The 20,893-nt window shown below is 44.3% G+C and overlaps 2 protein-coding genes across 2 annotated transcripts; one reads left to right on the forward strand and one right to left on the reverse strand.

The window, feature by feature from the left end:
- On the reverse strand, positions 1 to 4,262 carry LOC311626518 (peroxisomal trans-2-enoyl-CoA reductase-like). The gene is made up of 2 exons (XM_084891976.1): positions 4,092 to 4,262; positions 1 to 272 (listed from the first exon to the last, which is right to left on the reverse strand). Exons 1-2 carry the CDS (start codon positions 4,207 to 4,209, stop codon positions 16 to 18), a joined length of 375 nt encoding a protein of 124 aa, XP_084748102.1. The 5' UTR covers positions 4,210 to 4,262; the 3' UTR covers positions 1 to 15.
- Positions 4,263 to 4,334: 72 nt separating this feature from the next.
- On the forward strand, positions 4,335 to 17,521 carry TMEM169 (transmembrane protein 169). Its single transcript, XM_084892545.1, has 3 exons — positions 4,335 to 4,380; positions 12,829 to 13,262; positions 15,416 to 17,521. Exons 2-3 carry the CDS (start codon positions 12,992 to 12,994, stop codon positions 16,036 to 16,038), a joined length of 894 nt encoding a protein of 297 aa, XP_084748671.1. The 5' UTR covers positions 4,335 to 4,380; positions 12,829 to 12,991; the 3' UTR covers positions 16,039 to 17,521.
- The last annotated feature ends 3,372 nt before the right edge of the window (positions 17,522 to 20,893 follow it).

The raw sequence follows: 20,893 nt of genomic DNA on the forward strand, positions 1-20,893 counted from the left end.
AGCGAAGAGCCTCCTTCACAGGCTCTGCTTCTTCTGAACCTCATCTGAGGCAGGTAACATGAGAAAACGTGAAGCACTCTCAGATTGGGAACCACTGATATAGATGAAAAATGAAAAAAAGACATGGGCATAGTTGCAGTACTTCATCTGATGGATGTTGCATTTTATGGGAGTGACCTGAGACTGGTGGGTGAGAGGCAGGGTGGTCTTCAGTTCGTCCGCAGTAGATTTTAATACATCAAACTTACGGGATGAAATGACCACATTACAACCTGAGGAAAAAACAGCCAAAGGACAAGTAAATATGCTTTCATTGGTTGGCAAAATCTCACAAATAATAATATTTACCGAATATTTCATGTGTTCCCATAAGAACAATGAATTGGGACTTCTGCTTCAAGATGGAGTAACAGGAACTGGATTGCTATCAAATCAATGAACATATCCTTAGGTGAGGATGAAAAAAACAAAACACTCTTATGTGTAACTCTCCCTAAATCCATATTAAGAGATTGAGCCTCTTTAAACAAAAACTAAACAAAAACAACAACACAGAAACAACAAAACAATAATTACTCCGGATACTAAAGTGATTAATGCCTGACCTTGTCCAATGCCTCAAAAAAGACATACAGTGAGCCCTGGTTGATTAGTCCAGTGGATAGAGTATCGGCCTACATACCAAAGGGTCCTGGGTTCCATTCTGGTTAAGGGCAGTTACCTGGGTTGCAGGATCCTTCCTGGCCTGGGCCCTGGTAGGGGCCCTGTGCAGGAGGCAACCAATCAATGTGTTTCTTTTACATTGATGTTTCTATCTTTCCCTCTTTCTTCCACTCTCCCTAAAAATCAATGGAAAAATATTCTCAGGTGAGGATTAACAAAAAACAAACAAAAAAAGACATACAGTGAAAATACAAGTAGGATTTTTCCCACGAATTATCAAACCCAACATTTCCTAAATTAACACTGCCTATTATCTGAGCCCTGAGCTTCAGCAAAGTTATGCAATACAAGTAGAGCTCTACTGAAACACAACTTTAAAGGCTATTTACTTCAACTGATAGAGCTTGTCACCACATTCAAAAGGTAACCCAGCCCACCGTTCTTTTAACATTGTTTCTGAAAAGGATGATTTGTAAATTCCCAGGAAGCTGCAGGATTCTAGGAAGCTAAGTCCAGGCTTCAGGCATTTTGGCTCCAGACTTGGTTACCTTCCAGACCATCACTTGACTGGCTCCAAGATCGTTAGTGGAGCGGCCTGTGCCAACTGGCACACAGCACCTTCACAATGACCCACAACCACTCCGGTCACCTTTGTTCTGTCTTCCCCTTCCCTGCCCATCAAAACCTCTGCCTGCACTGAGATGCCAAGATGGTCTTTGTGATGGGAGTCCCCCATCTTCTCAAGGTGCCGGCTCTCTTCCTGCTTTCCTTTTCTCTATAGCAGTGGTTCTCAACCTTTCTGATCCTGGAACCCTCTAATATAGTTCCTCATGTTGTGGTGACCCCCAGCCACAAAATTACTTTTGTTGCTACTTTATAACTGTAATTGTGCTACTGTTGTGAATCGTAATGTAAATATCTGTGTTTTCCTATGGTCTCAAGGGACCCTGCTAGCAGTTCTCAACCTTTGTGCTTCATGACCCACAGGTTGAGAACCTATCCTGTAGAGCCTAAGCCTGTGGGAAAACACAGATATTTACATTACGATTCACAACAGCAGCACAATTACAGTTATGAAGTAGCAAGGAAAATAATTTTATGGTTGGGGGTCACCACACCATGAAGAGCTGTATTACAGGGTCGCTGCATCAGAAAGGTCAAGAACCACTGCCCTAGAGTATTGGCTTTCAAGCAGCAGGCAGCCAAATCTGGGTTCGGTATCAGAACTTGAACTAGTGTGCAAAGGTAATACAAGAAAAAACAAACAAAACTTCAATGCTGGGCAAAATGCCGGAAATCCAAATGTCCATTAAAGGAATGGTTAAATAAATTATTGAACACCCATTCTATGGAAAATGACATGACTTTGAAAAGAATGAGATACTACCATATGTACTAGCCAGGAATGAAAAAAAGTTACAGAGAAGTTAAAATATTGTGGTCCCAGTTTTGAAAGAAACATATTATACATATGTGTGTATATGTGGGCATTTGGGTGGGTTCATTGAAAATCTCCAAGGAGATGTAGAATAAGAGCAAAATGGGGAAACTAATTTTTTTCTTTTATATACTTCAATACTACTAGAATTTATTACAGTGCACTTATATTATCTTAAAATAAACTAGAAATGCATTAAATATAATTCTTTTCCAAATCCTACACTAAATAATTTGAATGAATTTTTTTCATTTGTTTTTATGAGAAGCTAGAGAAATCCTGAAAGCTAAACTTGTTGAGATATAAGATGGAGAACTGACTTGCAGATAAGGAGTTATTTCTACATCAGGCAAATGCTTTCCTGCTTGGGCTGACATTGATTCCTTTTCATCTTCAACTCAAAGTATGACATTTATTAAGTACTTTCTAGGTGCCTGGTGTCAGTAATAGCCTTGGTGTAAATCCTACAGGCTTTTGTTTGTTTATTGTCTTTAATGTAAATGCAGAATTGAAGCTTTGATTGTCAAGGCATCCAATTCAAAGAAGGCTATCCTATCTAATAGAAGGCTAATATGCAAGTCACCTGAACTGCAGAACTGGTTGCTATGATGCACACTAATCACCAGGGGGCAGATGCTCAATGCAGGAGCTGCCCCCTGGTGGTCAGGGTGCTCCCAAAGGGGGTCCTGGTCGCTACTGATGGGTCAGTGCCAGGGCAGGGAGTCCTTACTCATTGCTCCTGGTCCTGGCATTGCACACCTGGCTTTGCTGCTTTGCTGGGCCTGGAGCTGCAATACTAGGGAGGCCTAGATGCTATCTCTAAGGAGGTGACTTTCTGTATCTGGCTGTCAGTTGCTCAGCCAGTTTTTCAGCTGTCTGTCTCAGTTTCCCCATTCTACTGGCCAGGAAAATATCGATTTGGTTCTGAGTTCTTTTTTGTTTTTTCTAGAAAATTCCAGACTCTCTTACTTCACAAGGTACACATTTTCTTTTAGCGATAATTTTATGAAGATATAATTCCATGTGGTTTGTGACTGGGATGCACCAGTGGCTTCATGGAGCTGTGCCTGGGCGGGTCAGTGTGCCCCTGGCAGCACCACAGCCCTGGTGGTGGCTTCCCCCATCCTGCCTCCATTTGGTTCACCTGGTCCCTATCGTTAGCCAATTTTTCAAGCAGTGTGTTCCATCTTTTCCTTTTGTATTTGCGCGAGCTCTTTGTATCGTACATTTGTTGTATATTGTAAAGAGTTTTCTTCATGTGCCTTTAATATTTCCTTACATTGTTTTTTTTCATTCAACTACATATTCTATTCATGTGGATTTACATTTCATGTGGATAGATTGCTCAATTTTCTCCTTCGTGGTTTCCCTGGCTTCCTTGTTCAGGTGCTGACAGAGTCACCCCCTGTACCCTAGCTTACTTGGCTGGGGGAACAGAGCTTCTGCTGGTGCACTGCAGGGTCCTAGGTTCCATCCCAGGCAAGGGCACCTACCCCTGTGGCAGGCTCCATCCCCAGCCCAGGTTGGGGCCCTGCAGGAGGCAGACCAGCTATGTGTCTCCCTCACCTCGGTGTTTCTCTGTCTCTCCCTTCCACTCTCTCTAACTTTCCCCAGGGCCAAAACTTTCCTTGAGTGACGATTAGCAAAAATAAAATAAATAAATAAAGTCCTCCCTCCACTCATTGCAGGAACTGTTATGAAAGCTCATATGATGGGAGCCTCTCAATGCCACACTCTCTTCAAGTGACATGAAGTCCCCTGGGTCCTCACCCCTCCGGAGGCAGCCTAGGGGAAAGGGTTCGTTTTCCATGATTCATTCCACACACGTTTCCGCAGGTCTCCTTCTCCGCTACTTGGCACCCCAGAGGAGCAGGTACCATGTCTCCCACATCTGTCCCTCTGTGCTTTGCAGCTCCACACCTTCGCCACCCGCCTAGCGCCTCCTGCTGCCTGCGGCCTCTCCAGGGCCCGGCCGGCGGTACTCACGCACCCAGCCGCAGGAGCTCGGTCGCGATGGCCTTCCCGATGCCCGTGCCCCCGCCGGTGACGATGGCCACCTGGTTCTGCAGCAAGCCGGCCGCCAGGCAGCTGCTGCCCTGGGCCCACATTGCCGGGACCGCGGGGCGCGGAGTGCTCCCAGGGAGGCCGGTGGGGATGATGAGCCCTAGGAGCCCACGTGACCGCCCCGCCCGCCCCGCCCGCAGCAGCTGCGGACAGAAGCTCCGGCCGCGGCTCCCCATCCGCATCCTCTGCCCGCCCCGCCCCGCAGGCCGGTGCAGGTGAGACTCCTCCTTTGTGTGCCTGTGTTTTGGTCCATATTTCCATGCCCGGGAGGTGTTGGCAGGAGGTGTTGGGGGAGGGGGTGGCAGAAGGGAAGCGGACAAAAGGCGGGAGCGTGCTGTATTTTGAAAGATGCAGTCCTCAGTGCTGTGGCTCCCACGGTTAATTAAAATGGAATCTCCAGGGCGTCTGGGCATGGAGGCTGCAGCTCGGCCCGATGCTGGGTGCGGCTGCCTGGGGAGGGAAGGGGCTGGCCCCCTGCGAGGAAGACATCCGCTTCCATCCAGACCCTTCCATCCTCAGGGGGGACCCGGGGAGGGCAGGAGCGGGGCGGGGAGGAGGGCCGGTGCAGGCATCCGCAGACACAAGGAAACGGTTTACAGAATAAACTCGAGCCCATCTCCACCCCATCTCCCCCTCAGCAGAGAAAGGGAGAAGCGACCTTTACCAGATTCCAGATCTGATCCAGTTCAGCCAGGCTGCCCCGTACACCCATGAGTCCTTGAAGGGGCATGCTTGCAGCAAGAATGTATCTTAGGCGAGTGTTTGAGAGCCTATCCTCCAGCTCCGTGGTCGGCAAACTGCGGCTCGCGAGCCACATGCGGCTCTTTGGCCCATTGAGTGTGGCTCTTCCAGAGGAATACCATGGCCTGGGCGAGTCTATTTTGAAGAATTGGCATTAGGAGAAGTTTAAGTTTTAAAAATTTGGCTCTCAAAAAAAATTTTAATCGTTGTACTGTTAGTATTTGGCTCTGTTGACTAATGAGTTTGCCGACCATGGCTCCAGCTCATTCTTTATGCAGGGGGCGAGCCTGCTGAGGATGGGGAAAATTTCTCATCTGAGTTTGGGTACCCAGTCATAGTGATTCGTTATTCAGGTTCTCCTTCTTACTGTTCATCTGGCCTGGTTCAGAAAACCCACCAGAGGGAGAGCACACCTGGCCTGGCCCAGAGCGCCTTTGCCTAAGAACTTGGCAGATCTAGGGCTTGTGTCAGGTGCTGTGGTTTAACCATCCGGGCAGCATGCTGTTTCCAAGTGTGTCAGCAGAGTGCTGTATGTTCCTCTCTGGCCATTAACATAGTGTGAAAGCAAACAAATGCCATTATCTGATTGGCCCCAGCACCTAATCACAAAGCAAAGGAAATGATGAGAGTGCACTCAGACATCCTTTTCCTTCTTCCTCCATCCCCTGCCCTTCTCTGACCTCCTTTAAGACACACTTGCCCCCAATCTTTGTTGCTGACAGATTCCAATCTCTGCTCAGTGCCGAAGGGAAGAAAGTCCCTCTTTCCATTTGTTAGATGGCTTACCCATGGGTCACCCCTACTATTAAGTCAGGTATGTGGTTATGACCACATTAAGAATGACACTGTCACCTCCATGACAAAGAATTAAATGTATATAGCAACGTTCAAAGTTTTATTGCAGAAAAAAATAATTCCTGGTGCTTTAATCCCGACAACAAAATATTTATTTTAACAGGAAGAGCAATATTGACTTGGTTCTGAGGAATTTCTTTTATTCCAGAAAATCCCAGGCTCTCTTTCTTCACAAGGAACACTTGAAGTTTCTTTAAGAACACTGTTATGAAGATATATTTTGTTTGGTTTGTGTCTGGGTTGCACATGTGGCTTCATGGAGCTCTGCCTGGGCGGGTCAGCAAGCGCCTGGCTGCACCCCGGCCCCTGGGTGGTGGCTGCGTGGACTGGGAATGGGCTCTGTGGTCCTCCAGTGAAAAGCGGGCTGCACAGGCTTCAAGCCCGTGTGGACTGCCGAGGAGGACAGGAGCCAGTCCTCAGCAGCAGGGAAGGGGCAGCATGAGCAGTCAGAAAGACAGTCCAAGACAGCCCATGATGAAGAGACATGAGGTCTCTTTGAGAGGACTTTCCTTAAAAATAAGAGGCGTGTCTCCTCTGCCTCTGACCTCAGCCAGGGTTTGAGAGTCTAACCCCATAAGGCCTGGCAGACCAGCAGTAGTTCTGCTGCTCAGAGGCTTGTGTTTCTAGATTTCAACTCTGGCCCCTGCTGGAGCCATCTCGCCTCAGGGCATCCACGCCATGCTGCACTGACTGCTCCTCTGGTGAACCAAGTGCTGCCTTTCTGCATCTCTACCCGCTTTGTCCTGGGGAAAAAGGCATCCTCAAGGCCCCAATCCTTCCACACTCCCACACTGTCATATTGTATTACCATGACTCTCTTTATCTTCTGAGATTCTTTCTCACCCATCTTCCCGCCCCTCCCCCGCCCCATCTGCATGGTAACTTCACTTTCTCCCTTCTGCAAAGCAGCTGCTGGCTCAGACTGACAAGGCCCCGTTGGATTCTCAACATTCAGACTCACAGACTCCCCACGCAGAAGGAGTGTCAACGAGGCCTCTAGCTCCAATATAAATAAAACTCATAACCAGTTCACAATATTCAGCCAATATTTATTGAGCACCTGCATGTGCCAAGTACTGTTCTCTACAGTACAGAGGACAAGACAGTTAGGTGTGTCTGCCTTGGCAGAGTTTCTGTTCTGGCTCATGTGCCTGTTAGGAGCAGAAATGGGAGGTGGAAAGGCTATGTGTGCCATGAGCAATCCAAAGGTCAGATAGTGAAGGTGAGACCTTACAATAAGAACGTGCTCCAGCCCCTTACAACCAACTACCTTTGCTGCCAGGAACAGTTTCCTCTGTAGATGGTCAGATCCTCCCTCAGCGATGAACCTGTCTCAGTGTGAGAACCTTCCAGAACCAGGTAGGTTGGCATTGACAAGAGAAATACTATCACGGGACCACAAAGGAACAGGCTACCCTGTGCTCATGGCCAGTTCACAGCAACTACTGGAGGCTGTTGTTCCATCATTGTTCAGTCACTTGCCATCCTCTAAGCCAAATTCCCTCTCATTTTTACCTTAGAGAGACCGTCTCCCTAAGAGGGGCTATGGTAATTTTCAGTGGTAAAATGATAAGTTTTATTTTCTAGCTGGCCTACTACACATAATGGTGGTGAATCAAGATGCTATTGGGAGAGTCTGGCCATCCCAGACAGGTAATATGTGGTCCTTTGGGTGACACATACACAAAACAGAAGAACTGAGAGCATAGCAGGCTGGAGCAAGACAATTTACTGTGGTGGTAAATTAACTTAAAAAACGGTGCTATCCCACCCACCCAGTCCCAGTTCAAGTTCTCTTAAAGAGAGAGATGTTCCCATATGGGTCAAAGTGCAAAAAGTCAACTCCTAATTATTCTTAAACCATTGGAGCAGGCCACCCTGATTTGGAAGTGTTATGAGCCAGAGGTGACAACCTATTTGAGTTTTGTTTTGGTTGGTTGTCCACTTGGCAATTTGTTTAAATTTAGACTCGTGGCAACAAGTAAAGTCAGGGTTTTTCAGATGAAATGTCAGGCAACCCATGCTAAATGGACCTGCATTTCTCCATGGAAGCACTGTTGGCCAGCTCTTTACAAGAAGAGAATAGTCTCTGTCTCAGTCTGTTCAGGCTGCTATAATAAAATTACGGGTAGCTTAAAGAAATTATTTTTTTCTCATAGTCTGAAGATTGGGAAGTCCAAGATCAAGGTGCTGGCACATCCAGTGTCTGGTGAGAGCCTGGTGAATAGACATCTTCCTGGTTCATTGGTGTCCAGCTTCTTGCATTGACCTCACATGACAGAAAGAGCAAGAAAACTCCCCATAATTTCTTTTTAAAAAAAATATATTTTATTGATTTTGTACAGAGAGGAAAGGAGAGAGATAGAGAGTTAGAAACATCGATGAGAGAGAGTCATCGATCAGCTGCCTCCTGCACCCCCCCCACTGGGGATATGCCTGCAACCAAGGTACATGCCTTTGACTGGAATCAAACTCGGGACCTTTCAGTCCTCAAGCCGACGCTCTATCCATTGAGCCAAACCAGTTTCTGCGAAAACTCCCCATAATTTCTTTCATAAGGGCACTAATCTCATTCATGAGTGGTGCATCCTCACAACCTAATCACCTCCCAGTGACTACACTTTCTAATACCATCACATTAGAGGCAAAATTTCAACATATGAATTTGAGAGGGGTTCAAATATTCAGTCCATAATAGTATCATACAGTGTATTAAGCTCTCCAGAGGGCTCCAGGTGGCGCTTGAGCCAGCATCAATGTAGTGTCCTTCATATTGGTCTGCTGGGTTTCAGGATTCCTGGCCCACCCAGAGGAATCCAAACTGCTTGAACTATAAAATGGGTGATGCCATTTTAAGATCTAACTCTGAGGTGCATATCAAAATCTGCTTATGCCCCAAGGCTGATAACTTGGAACACAGCAGAGGTGTTGTGACATAAAATAACAAATACATTGGGCAATCCCAATGTATTCGTTAAGATTTCTGTGTGGCTGCCTCAAGAGGTCAAAATAACCTTGGCTAAAACAAAACAAATATTTGTTTTTCTCATATTGCAGTCCAGAAGAAGAGGGTGGCTCTTAATCCTTCTCCCTCGTTCCTCTGCCATGCCTACAGGCTTTCCTTGTCCGTATGGTTGAAGATGACTCATCCAGTTCACTTTCCAGCCCTCAAGAAAGTGAAAAGAGGAAAGAGAGGTGCACATGTGGAAGCTGCACATATCACATTTCCTCACATCCCCTTGGCCAAAGACTAGTCGTGATCACACTTATCTTTGAGGAATGGTGGGCAATATTGTCTTTACCGGGGAAATCATGTGAGCAGCTACAAACCTCCATTGTTAAAGAAGAAAATAGATATAGATGTAGCACTTAACAATTGTACCATAATTGAGCTTATTACGCATAAAAGAGCTTATTAATGTCTCTTTACTTAACTTTCCCTTAATCTTGTTCTTTGACAAAATCAAGCTAATCCTTAATTGCTACCATGTCACTCCCCCAAAAATTATTAATACAGTCTTTTAAAATATTTTGTTGAAAACCTTCTTGTTGACCTAATTGTATGTGCTTATAGTCTACTTTATAGAATTTGTAGTCTAGTAGAGGAGATAGACAATAAACAAGTAAAATAAAAAATAAAAAGACTTAATTTCAAATGCTATGTCTTATACAAGAAATAGGCTATATTGAAAAGGAATAATGAAAGGCAGAGCAGGGGGCCTATTTTAGGTTTGGTGTCAGGAAAGCCTTGGGGGATACCAAGGCTATGGCCATGTGAAGGGCCAGGGGTGGACAACATACCAGCCCTGTGGTAGACAGCATTTAAGAAGACTTCAAGAGGGCCCGGCCAGTGTGTCTCTGTGGTTGAGTGTCTACCTATGAACCAGGAGGCCGCAGTTCAATTGCTGTCAGGGCACATGCCCAGGTTGCAGGCTTGATCCCCAGTGTAGGGTATGCAGGAAGCAGCTGATCAATGATTCTCTCTCATCATTGATGTTTTTATCTCTCTCACCTTCTCCCTCTCTGAAATCAATAAAAATGTATATGTTTTAAAAAGACTTCATGAAGGAAAGCAGTTGGTGGTCTTGAAGAATAATTGGCAGCCAGTGTGATCGAGCATTGGAGACATAGATGAAAAAAGAGGAAGAGCAGCCGAAACTGGTTTGGGTCAGTGGATATAGCGTTGGGCTGCGGACTGAGAGGTCCCAGGTTCAATTCTGGTCAAGGGCATGTACCTTGGTTGCGGGCACATCCCCAGTAGGGGGTGTGCAGGAGTCCGCTGATCGATGATTCTCTCTCATCGATGTTTCTAACTCTCTATCCCTCTCTCTTCCTCTCTGTAAAAAATCAATAATATATATATAAAGAGGAAGAGCATAGAGTAGCAGGCCAGGAAGAGCCTGAGTCATGCATGTCCTTATGCCATGTGGATTTCTTTTTATAACAGTGAAGAGGGTTTGAAGCTTTAAGCTTTATGTAAACTTGATGGTGATTGTGTCAATGCTTCCTGCCACAACCTGCAGGACGAGGGTTCAGGATCTGAAGGAGGGGCCGATGCACAAATGAAAACACTGGACAAGAAATATGCATTTAAAAGGCATGGGGGGCCAGGTGGAGACCCCTCTCTAGGCGAAGCACACTGAAACCTGCTTTACCCCTTTTTATTCAGTTTTAGATACGTATCTTGCCTTCAGTAAAGCATGGCAAAGAGCAGACAGACTGCCTCTAAGGTCATTAAAGATCAGTCAATATCAGTAAGGTTCAGTAAACATTTACTTTGAGACAATTAGACCAGGAAATTGCTTCGAGCCACCACTATCTCAACAGAAAAATGCTGCTTGATATTAGTTCTGCTAATACCCAAGGCCCTTCGACCTTCCTCATTCCTTGGTGCACTCTTATGACAGTATTGGGAAAACAGTGGCTCTCCAGATTTTCAAAAGATATTTCTAACGACTGAGTGAAAAATTGATTGGAAGACAGCAGGAGTAGAAGCCAGACAATAAGGAACATTTTTTAGAATCATAGGTAAGAGATGATGTCTAGTAGACCAAAGTATTATAACAACGGGTATGGGAAAAATGGTGGATGAAGTTAAAAATTATGGAAAGTTGCCTTCAAGAATGCTTAAAACCAGTTATTTGAAGCATGAATTTTAGAGTCTGAGCATGTTCTTTAAAACCTATTTGCCCCCTAGGATGACTGGGAATCCGGAGCTAATGATTTATTGAAGGCCACACTGTGCAGCATCACATTCACTGACCATCTTCAGAATGGGAGTGGACATGGAGGATGGGTGAAGCCCCACTTCCAGGGAAAAGAGCAGTCCTTTCTCCTCCCTTAATTCTACAGATGAAAGTCTTAGAAGCTGAGAAAATCCTTTTTACCCTCCAGCTTATGGAATAGGAAAGGAAGGAGAAGTATTCAGAACCCAGTTCCCAGATAAAACCCTAACAACATAATAAAGTCTATAAAAATGGGGAGATAATTAAGCCTTTCTTTCTTAACAGTGGCTCTTATCTTATTTTTAAATAGGTATTTTCCCTTTCCCTCTGTTCTATCAGGTCAACAGGCATACCCTAAGTACCTGCTATGTGAGTCCTGGGATCTTTCCACTGGACCTGAGGAAGTGTAAGATTGTTCCTGATTTCTAAAAATTTACAATCCACCCACAACCTCTCTTTACCTTGTAAAGAAACAAACAAAAGAGGAAGAAGAAAGACTTAAAGAGTGAAAAGTGTGTGCCCTCTCCACTGGTTTCCCAGCATGTGGTAGGGCAGATCCCAGGAACTTTCTGGGATCTTGGGTCAATAAGAAGCCAGGAAAGCCGGGACCGGTTTAGCTCAATGGATAGAGCGTCGGCTTGGGGACTGAAGGGCCCCGGGTTCGATTCCGGTCAAGGGCATGTACCTTGGTTGCGGGCATATCCCCAGTAGGGGGTGTGCAAGAGGCAGCTGATCGATGACTCTCTCTCATCGATGTTTCTGACTCTCTATCTCTCTCCCTCTCTGTACAAAATCAATAAAATATATATATTTAAAAAAAAAAAAAAAAAAAGAAGCCAGGAAAGAGGTGTGCTCTGTAGAACAGTAGGGTATACGTGGTTGGTGAAGTTGTGCCATGTTTTTTTTTTTTGGTTTTTTTTTTGTTTTTTTAATATATTTTATTGATTTTTTACAGAGAGGGAGGGAGAGAGATAGAGAGCTAGAAAGGTCGATGAGAGAGAAACATAGACCAGCTGCCTCTTGCACACCCCCTACCGGGGATGTGCCCGCAATCAACGTACATGCCCTTGACCGGAATCGAACCTGGGACCTTTCAGTCCGCAGACCGACGCTCTACCACTGAGCCAAACCGGTTTTCGGCGAGTTGTGCCATCTTTTGGTGCCTCACTGAAGGTTGCATTCATTCATCCATGTGAGTATTCTTATAATGTCTGACTTGATAGCCAGAAGCCTGGAGTATTGGTTGCAGCCATCTGTATCTCCTTTTATGGTGACAGTAAGAATGGTTCTTCACTGCCATTTGTCTGTAAGGCTTCCTCAAAAGTCTTTTACAAAAAAGGTAATTTACAAAAACATATATTATGTACTAGCAAACCCAATTTCATTATACTTGTCTAGATTGTGGGTTTCCTAGTACATAATATATGTTTTTGTAAAACCAACATCATTGCAATAAAAGTTTACTCACTATAATGCAGTCCTATAAAAGTATCTCTGCAGCATTCAAAAATGCAGAAATATCCCAGCCAGTGTGGCTCAGTGGTTGAGCATCAACCCATGAACCAGAAGGTCAGGGTTCAATTCCTGGTCAGGTCACATACCTAGGTTGTGGGCTCAATTCCCTGTAGGGGGCATGCAGGAAGTAGGTGATGGATGATTATCATTGATATTTCCATCTTTCCTTCTCCCTTTCTCTCTGAAATCAATAAAAATAGATTTTGAAAAGATCTTTAAATGCATGAATAAAATGTTATGAGAAGTAAAGAGAAGTAAGGTGTTCTGAGATGTAAAAGGAGGTGAAGACTTGCCAAGGTGAGGATCATTTCCCAAATTCCTTTTCAGCTCACCCCTGTTGATGGCTCTGCTTTCCTATCTGTCAAGTTGAACTCATCATTGGGATATCTTTGCAAAGCCCATCCAGGAAGAAGCTCTGGGATGTACGGATTGTAAATTTGCCCAAGCAAGTTGGAGCCTTCACAAGAAATAACCAGACGTGAGGACTAGAATGGAAGAGTTGGCGCCAGTAGAAAGTCAGGACCAGCTCTCAAGCCCCCACCATGGCTCTCTGAGGAAGGCCGTGACAGCTGCCCTGGCCCTGGATGGGGAATCCACAATAGGTCGCAGGAAAAAGAAGAGGAAGGAGTCCCGCCCAGAATCTATTATCATCTACAGGTCAGAGAGTGAGAGAGTGGATGAGGAGCCTGGGGAATCAGAAGGTGGAAACCAGCCTAAGGAGGAGGAAGGAGCCGACTTCCTAGACTATCCTGCCGATGATGGTAAGTCTCTCTGGGGCCACTTGCTTAAAGCCATGGGAAGGAAACCAGATGAGGATCCTCCAGAAGACAGAAAGGCATTTGATCACTGACCTATTTCTTCTTGTTGATACATTTCTTTTCACAAAGTTGCAGTCTTCATTTAATGAATTGACAATATTTATTGAGCACTTATTATATTATCTTCTAGGTAATAAGGAGGAAGTCTCTGCCTTTTTGGAACTTCTAGTGTAATGACTTATACACAAAATTTAGTAATACAAGCCATGCTGTGTTAATCACTTAATACATGTAAGATAAAGAAACAATAATAGTTGGCTTTCATAATAATCAGGAAAATACAAGTTATAACAACAATGAGTTATAGTATTTTCTCACATTTAGGCTGGCAAAAAAATGGGTAAAATCTGATAACATCAATGTGAGGAAGTGTACATATTCTCATACACCTCAAGTGGAAGTGGAATCTGCTTTGTAGGAAAAATTGTCAATATTTATTAAAATAAAAATATGCATTCCTTTGTCCTGGAAATTCTCAGTATCTACCCCATGCAATTTATGCCCATGTGCATAAGGAGGCATGTGTAAGAATATTTGATGCTGTTATTGAAGTTGTGGAGTGTCTGTATTGAGCATCACTGTTTAGCAACATATGGATGAGGCAGATCTATTTGTGTAGATGAATTCATCTCTAAACAGATACCCAAAGGGAACAAGCAATTGCTTTCATGCAGTTGACCTTCTAATGGAAGGAAGACAGACAGTGAACAAGTCAGCAAATAATAGATAATTCAGGCAGTGGTTCAAGTTTCCAAGACAATAAATCACAGTGATGAGAAGATGAGTAATTGGGGGAAGAGATTGTATGGATGTGCAAGGGCTCTCTGAGGCTGTGATATTTGAGCTGATCTGAATGACATGAAGGAACCAGCGATGAAAAGATCTTGGGCAGAGCTTTTAGAGGAGGGAGAACAGCAAAGGCAAAGACCCCAAGTTGGGAACATTGCTTGTTTCTGGTATAGAGTATTTTCTGTTAGTGAGTGTAGAGAATGGTGTGAGATCAGAAAGGTCAGAAGGGTCTTATCGCAATGGGTTAGGATTTATTATAAGTTCAAGAGGAAGTCAATAAAGAATTGTTTTTTAAAAAATATTTTTTGATTGATGTTTAGAGAGAGAGGAAGGAGGGGTGGAGATAGGGAAAATTGATTAGCTACCTCCTGCACACCTCCTGCCAGAGATTGAGCCCACAACCTGGGCATGTGCCCTGACCAGAAAGGAATCAAACAGGATGTTGGGGACATGCCAACCTAAAACTTATGCTGTGCCCACCTTCTTCATTTGCATAATACATTTCACATACTGAGGATCACGGATATCCCTATTTCAGTATCTTCAACCTCACTTCCAGAGTGGCCAAAGGATGGCTGTTTGGTGGTTGTTGGTGGTGGTAATAGTGGTGTTGAGTGTATTTGTGTGTGATATGTATGTATGTATGTATGTATGTATGTATGTATGTGGTGTGTGTGTGTGTGTGTGTGTGTGTGTGTGTGTGAACAGATCTTAGACACAAGGGCTGGGATGTCCGCAGACTTGTGAGGAGGCCTCCTCTCAGAGAAGCATAGTAATTGACACTAATAAGCAATATTTTTACAGTGCTTATAAGCTGGAAATAAGATCACTATAAAGTGGTGTCTGTAGTAAATTGCTCCCACTCCTCTGATCACAGTGATTATGTCAAGATTGAGGCCCAGAAAGTGGAGAAGAAACAGAAAAACAATTCAGTCCACCACTGAATCACTGTCTCCAGTGCCATGACAGATGCTATAAAACTGGACACTAGCCCTGGCCGGTAAGGCTCAGTTGGTTGGAGTATTGTCCTGTTCACTGGAAGGTTTCTGGGTCAATTCCTAATTAGGGCACATACCTGGATTGTGGGATCCATCACTGCTCAGGGCACATATGGGAGGGCAACTGATTAATGTTTCACTCCCACATCGATGTTTCTCTCTATCTTCCTCTCCCTCACCCTCTCTCTAAAATAAATAAAACATTTTTTTTAAAGTAGACACTGTTGTCATCAGCCACAGCCTCAAGGGACAACACTGTGATGAAATGTCCACTCCTGATGTTGACTTCACCTCTCTTATGCCTTGCAGGTATGTGGAACATGCCTTTGGACAGCCGTTATGTCACATTAACTGGGACCATCACACGAGGGAAGAAAAAGGGTCAGATGGTGGACATCCATGTCACTTTGACAGAAAAGGAGCTGCAGGAATTGACCAAGCCTAAAGAGTCATTGAAAGAAGCAACACCTGAAGGCAGAAAGGTCTGCCAGATGTCAGCAGACCGTGGGCCCCACGTGGCCCTCTGGACGCTGGTCTGCCTGCCTGTGGTATTTATCCTCTCCTTCATTGTCTCTTTCTACTATGGCACTATCACCTGGTACAACATCTTCCTTGTGTACAATGAGCAGAGGACCTTCTGGCATAAGATCTCATGCTGCCCCTGCCTCATTCTCTTCTACCCAGTGCTCATCATGGCCATGGCCTCTTCCCTGGGCCTCTATGCTGCTGTGGTCCAGCTCTCGTGGTCCTGGGGAGCATGGTGGCAAGCTGCCCGGGACATGGAGAAGGGCTTCTGCGGCTGGCTCTGCAGCAAGCTGGGTCTGGAGGACTGTTCTCCCTACAGCATTGTGGAGTTGCTTGAATATGATAATATTTCAGGCAATCTCTCCAATAAGGACCCTACCCAGGAAGTAGAAACTTCTACTGTCTAAACTTCCAACACCTTACTTCTTCTTCTGGTCCCGTAGCCTGTATATCGTCGTCCAACTCCCCGTCCCTCACAGTGCTTCCGGAAAAGTCTAGCCCACACTGATCTGCCCAACTATTTTGATGGTTCTAGGAGGGCAGAGAACAAAAAGGCAATTTATACAAAAGTTGTCCATACAATGGACAAACTCTTCTTCATTCCCTGCCCTAAAATGGTCATTCATCTGGGACAAGAAGCTCCTTTTATGTCATTTCTGGTGCTTGAAGATGTTACTGGTGCTTGGAACTCAGGCGAGTATGTGAGTAAGTGTGACAGGGAGTATAAGGAGGACTTGGGGGACCAATAAAATAATAGATAGGAGTGGAGTAAAATATTTAGGAAGCAGGTTTACCACAGCGTAGCAGAATGTAAAGCTTTGTAGGCATCACTTAGAGTTCTATTTAGCTGCATATAATTGATATCCCAAAACATGAGTGGTTTAAACAAGATAGAAGTTTACTTCTTTCTTCTATAGAAGAAGTCTGGAGGCAGATCATCAGGGGACCTGATGGAGTTTCCTGGATCCAGGCTTCTTTTATTCCCCTACCGTTGGAGAAATATGACCCTCATAACCTTTATCTTCCACACCCTGGTGCTGACTACATCTGCAGCCACCTCGTCCATGTTTCTGGCAGAATAGAGGAAGGGGCAGAGAAAAGCAGATTTTCTGTGCTCAAGGAGGCTTCCCAAAGCTGCACTCAATACTTCTTATTTCTCATGGGCGAGGCCTTCGTCACAGGATCTAACAAGCAAAATAGGCTGCAGAATGTAGTCTTTTGGCAGTTATATGCTAGCTAAATATGGAGGTGATGCAAATTTAAGAGGAAAAAGAAGAATGGCTATTTTGATTGGCAAGTAAGGATATCAGTCATTATTTACATATATTCAGATCCCAAACTGCTTATTTATTTATTTATTTATTTATGCTTAAATCTTAGAGATTTTATATGTAGATACTAGCTCTATATACTATGTATAAGCTATATATAGATATTAGTATCTAGTACTTTGCAATTAAATGACTGTAATGTCATGTGGTTTCAGGGTTATTTAGAAGGGAAGAGTAAACAGGTGAGTACAACTATATCCCAGTAGTGTACTTTTTCCCCTGGTAGTGAAGGTGGGACTGGTGGCAATATTTAATTTATTCTGAGATTAAAGACTGTGCAGGGAGGGATTGCATCTGTGATTCCCCACTGCCTTCCCCTCATCCCCATAACAGGATTGGTAGCCCTAAGCAGGAAGAAGGTAGAGTTATTTTTCTGTTGTTCGGAAAAATCTCTCTCAGAGCCTCACTCACTCACACTTTTCTGGAGTTTAACAACAAACACAATGTCTGTTGAGCTGGAAGACTGTCTTCCTGGTCACCAGGGACTGTAAAGCAGGTGAATTAGATTAATTTAAACTTAAAAAAAAAAATTCATTCCTGAAGGTGTATTTCTAAATTTTTTAAATTAGATCAAGCCACTTGTGGAGGTTTGGGGCCTTACAAGAATAGCTGGTACTTGTTTCTTATTCATGTCTCAGGAAGAAGTTGAAAGAACTGCTGTGAAGCAAATAAGACTGGTTGGGCATGATCTCCCACAGAGGGCCAGGGACATTTGTTTAACGTATGGTGCTGAATTCCACCTTCAGTAGATTCTCCACAATTATGATGATGATTATTTAAATCTTCACGTGAGGATATTTTTATTGACTTCAGAGACAGAAGACAGAGAGAGAAACATCGATATGAGAGAAAAACATCCATCTGCTGCCTCTTGAATGTGCCCCAACTGGAATTGAACCCCCAACCTAAATATGTGTTCTGACTTGGAATTAAACCTGCAATCTTTTGAACCTCCAACCAACTGAGCCCCCAGTCAGGGCAACACCCACCTTTTATTATTAGTTTGACCAAAACAAAATTCTGTTCAACATTTTTGAAGATAAACTTGGTGCTCATTGGTGCTTTTTTTAAAACCATATTTAATATCACCAATCTAATGATTAAACTTATGTATTCTGTAACAAATCTAAGTACATGTGCTTTCACCTCTGGCCAAGTTCTCATTCCAATTGAACAGCCTATTTTTGGTGTAAGAAATGGTAATGCTGCAATAAAGTTGTAGATGTCTGCGGGCATACATTGAGGGATAACTCTGACCTTCAGGGATTCCAGCTCCAGATTATTTGCTGATCTTCACTTGTAAAACCAGGATGATGTACCCAGATTATCATTTGACCAGTTTTGAGATTCTTAATGGAATGGATGGACTATGCTGGTGTGCATGTAAAAAACCTTCAACCTCCTCCCCTTAATCTTTTTGTTCTGTTTTCCTTTCCCTCCTTTCAAAAACTCCTTCCTGCACTGAGATGCTAAGATTGTTTTTAAGGACAAGAGTCCACCATCTTCTCAGGTCGCTGGCACCTGAATAAACCTCTATCCTTATTTACCATACCTGTCTCATGAGTATTAGCTTTCATGGTGGCAGGCAGCCAAGCCTGTGGGTTGTTTCCCCGTTTTCACTTTTACGGAGATGTAAACAATTGAAATGAAAACAAAATAAAAATAAAATATGTTAAAATGTGCTCACTTTGTTTTTGAGTTTCTCCCAAACTGCTTTGAATGCCACAATTTGAAGAAAAAGAGTAACTATGGTGGCTGTTCTATCTCTATCCTATATAATTAAGTGGTAATATTCAAACTGACCAGTACTCCAACAAATAAGATGGCTGCCCCCATGTGGACACAAAATGGCCACCACAAGATGGCCAGCAGGGTAGGGCAGATGTACGTGATCAGGCCTGCAAGGGAAGGCAATTGGGGGGGGACCAGGCCTGCAGGGGAGGGCAGTTGGGGGGAACCAGGTCTGCAGGGGTGGGCAGTTAGGACTGACCAGGCTGGCAGGGGTGTTTAGGGCATGATCAGGCTGGCAGGCAGAAGTGGTTAGGGGCAATCAGGCAGGCAGGCAGACAGGCAGGCAAGCAGTTGGGAGCTAGCAGTCCTGGATTGTGAGAGGGATGTCCAACTGCCCATTTAGGCCCAATCGGTAAAATCGGGCCTACACAGGCAGTCAGACATCTCTTAAAGCAGGGGTCCTCAAACTTTTTAAAGTGGGGGCCAGATCACTGTCCCTCAGAGAGCTGGAGGGCTGGACTATATGAACTACTAATTCCTACTGTAACACCTCGGCTGCGCTCACTGCCCAAAAAACCTGGCGGGCCGGATCAGACTCCTCTGCGGGCCCCATGTGGCCCGCGGGCCGTAGTTTGAAGACCCCTGTCTTAAAGGGTCCCAGATTGGAGAGGGTGCAGGCTGGGCTGAAGGACACACTCCCCTCCCATGCACAAATTTTGTGCACTGGGTCTCTAGTACTGGTATATAAAAACCTAAGCAACTGTTAAGACTGGTTAACTGGTTGTTATGACACGCATTGACCACTAGGGGGCAGACGCCCAATGCAAGAGCTGCCCCCTGGTGGTCAGTATGTTCCCAAAGCCAACCAACTTCTTGCTTTCCCTCTCTCAGGACTGGGAGAGATGGCCCTGATCGACCCCAATACTTGGCCAGGCTGAGGGACCCCACCCATGCATGAATACTAGGCCTCTAGTACATGTACGATATAACAATCTGAATCTGAATCCAAGTGTTTATGAAGCAAAATATCTTGACTTTTTCCATGTACTGTTACTGGGAAACCCCCACTTGAGCTCGCGCTGCGTGATGCTGTGTCCAACAATGAAGGCAAGGTTGAATCATTAAGGCTTTTATGGAGGAACCCAGCCAACCAAGAAGACAGGTGTTTATAAGCATTCAAATCCTGTTTTACTGCAAGGTGCAAGGGACAGGATTTTAAAGAGGAATAGAGCTGGGCGGGGATTGGCAAACTCATTAGTCAACAGAGCCAAATATCAACAGGACAATGATTGAAATTTCTTTTGAGAGACAAATTCTTTAAACTTTTTAAAAAATTAGACTCGCCCACGCCATTGTGGAAGAGCCACACTCAAGGGGCCAAAGAGCTGCATGTGGCTTGCGAGCCACACTTTGCCAACCATGGGTTTAGGATGAGTCTGGGAACGGATGTCAGCCATTGTCCTTTAATCATCAGGCAAGGAGATGATGTTAATGAGATGATGTCTTGACTTCTGGTGTGTTGGTCTGACTTTTCATATCAGTTCTGCTTGCTGGATTCACAGCTGAGTCACCTTCTCAATTGCTTCACACATGCCTTGAAAAGGAAATTTAAGAAAAAATTTACCCCCTATTCACAATATGAGAAACTTAACCCCCTATTCACATAAGTATATGTGTTCTAAGATTAAAAAAATATGATTATTTTTTAGGTTAATTCAGGTGCTCTATCATAAGTCCCCCCTATCAGTAACCCAAATTTATGGAGATTTTGTTTAGGTGGACTGTTTTCATAGTCACATATTTACTTAAGCGTACATTAGGAAATTGCAAACATTTTTGCCATACTTTTCTTGGGATAGAGAAATCAATGGCCAGGCCAAAAGTAGCTATAATTAGAGCAAGGTAAGGAGGTCATGGTTTAACGGAGGAGGGTGGGGTGAGGATGAGTTCCATATCTAGATGAAGTTGATATGACCCCCAATCTAGTTGGGATCGCCACCTATTGGAATAAGTGGGCTTGTAAATGAAAATCATTTCAAAAGCTTTCTAATAAGGTACCTAAATGCCTAGACCAGTAGGAGGAAAACTTAACCAAATTGGGAGGCATGGCTTATGAGGGGCACCCAAATAACATTGTTATTCTCCTTGCGTCAATTTTCCTCATTTGTGACTGTAGCTCTCATGCATCTCTCTTCAAAAA

This window comes from Pipistrellus hanaki, assembly GCF_964339955.1.
Source record: "Pipistrellus hanaki genome assembly, chromosome: 8".
In the NCBI taxonomy this organism is placed as follows: domain Eukaryota; kingdom Metazoa; phylum Chordata; class Mammalia; order Chiroptera; family Vespertilionidae; genus Pipistrellus; species Pipistrellus hanaki.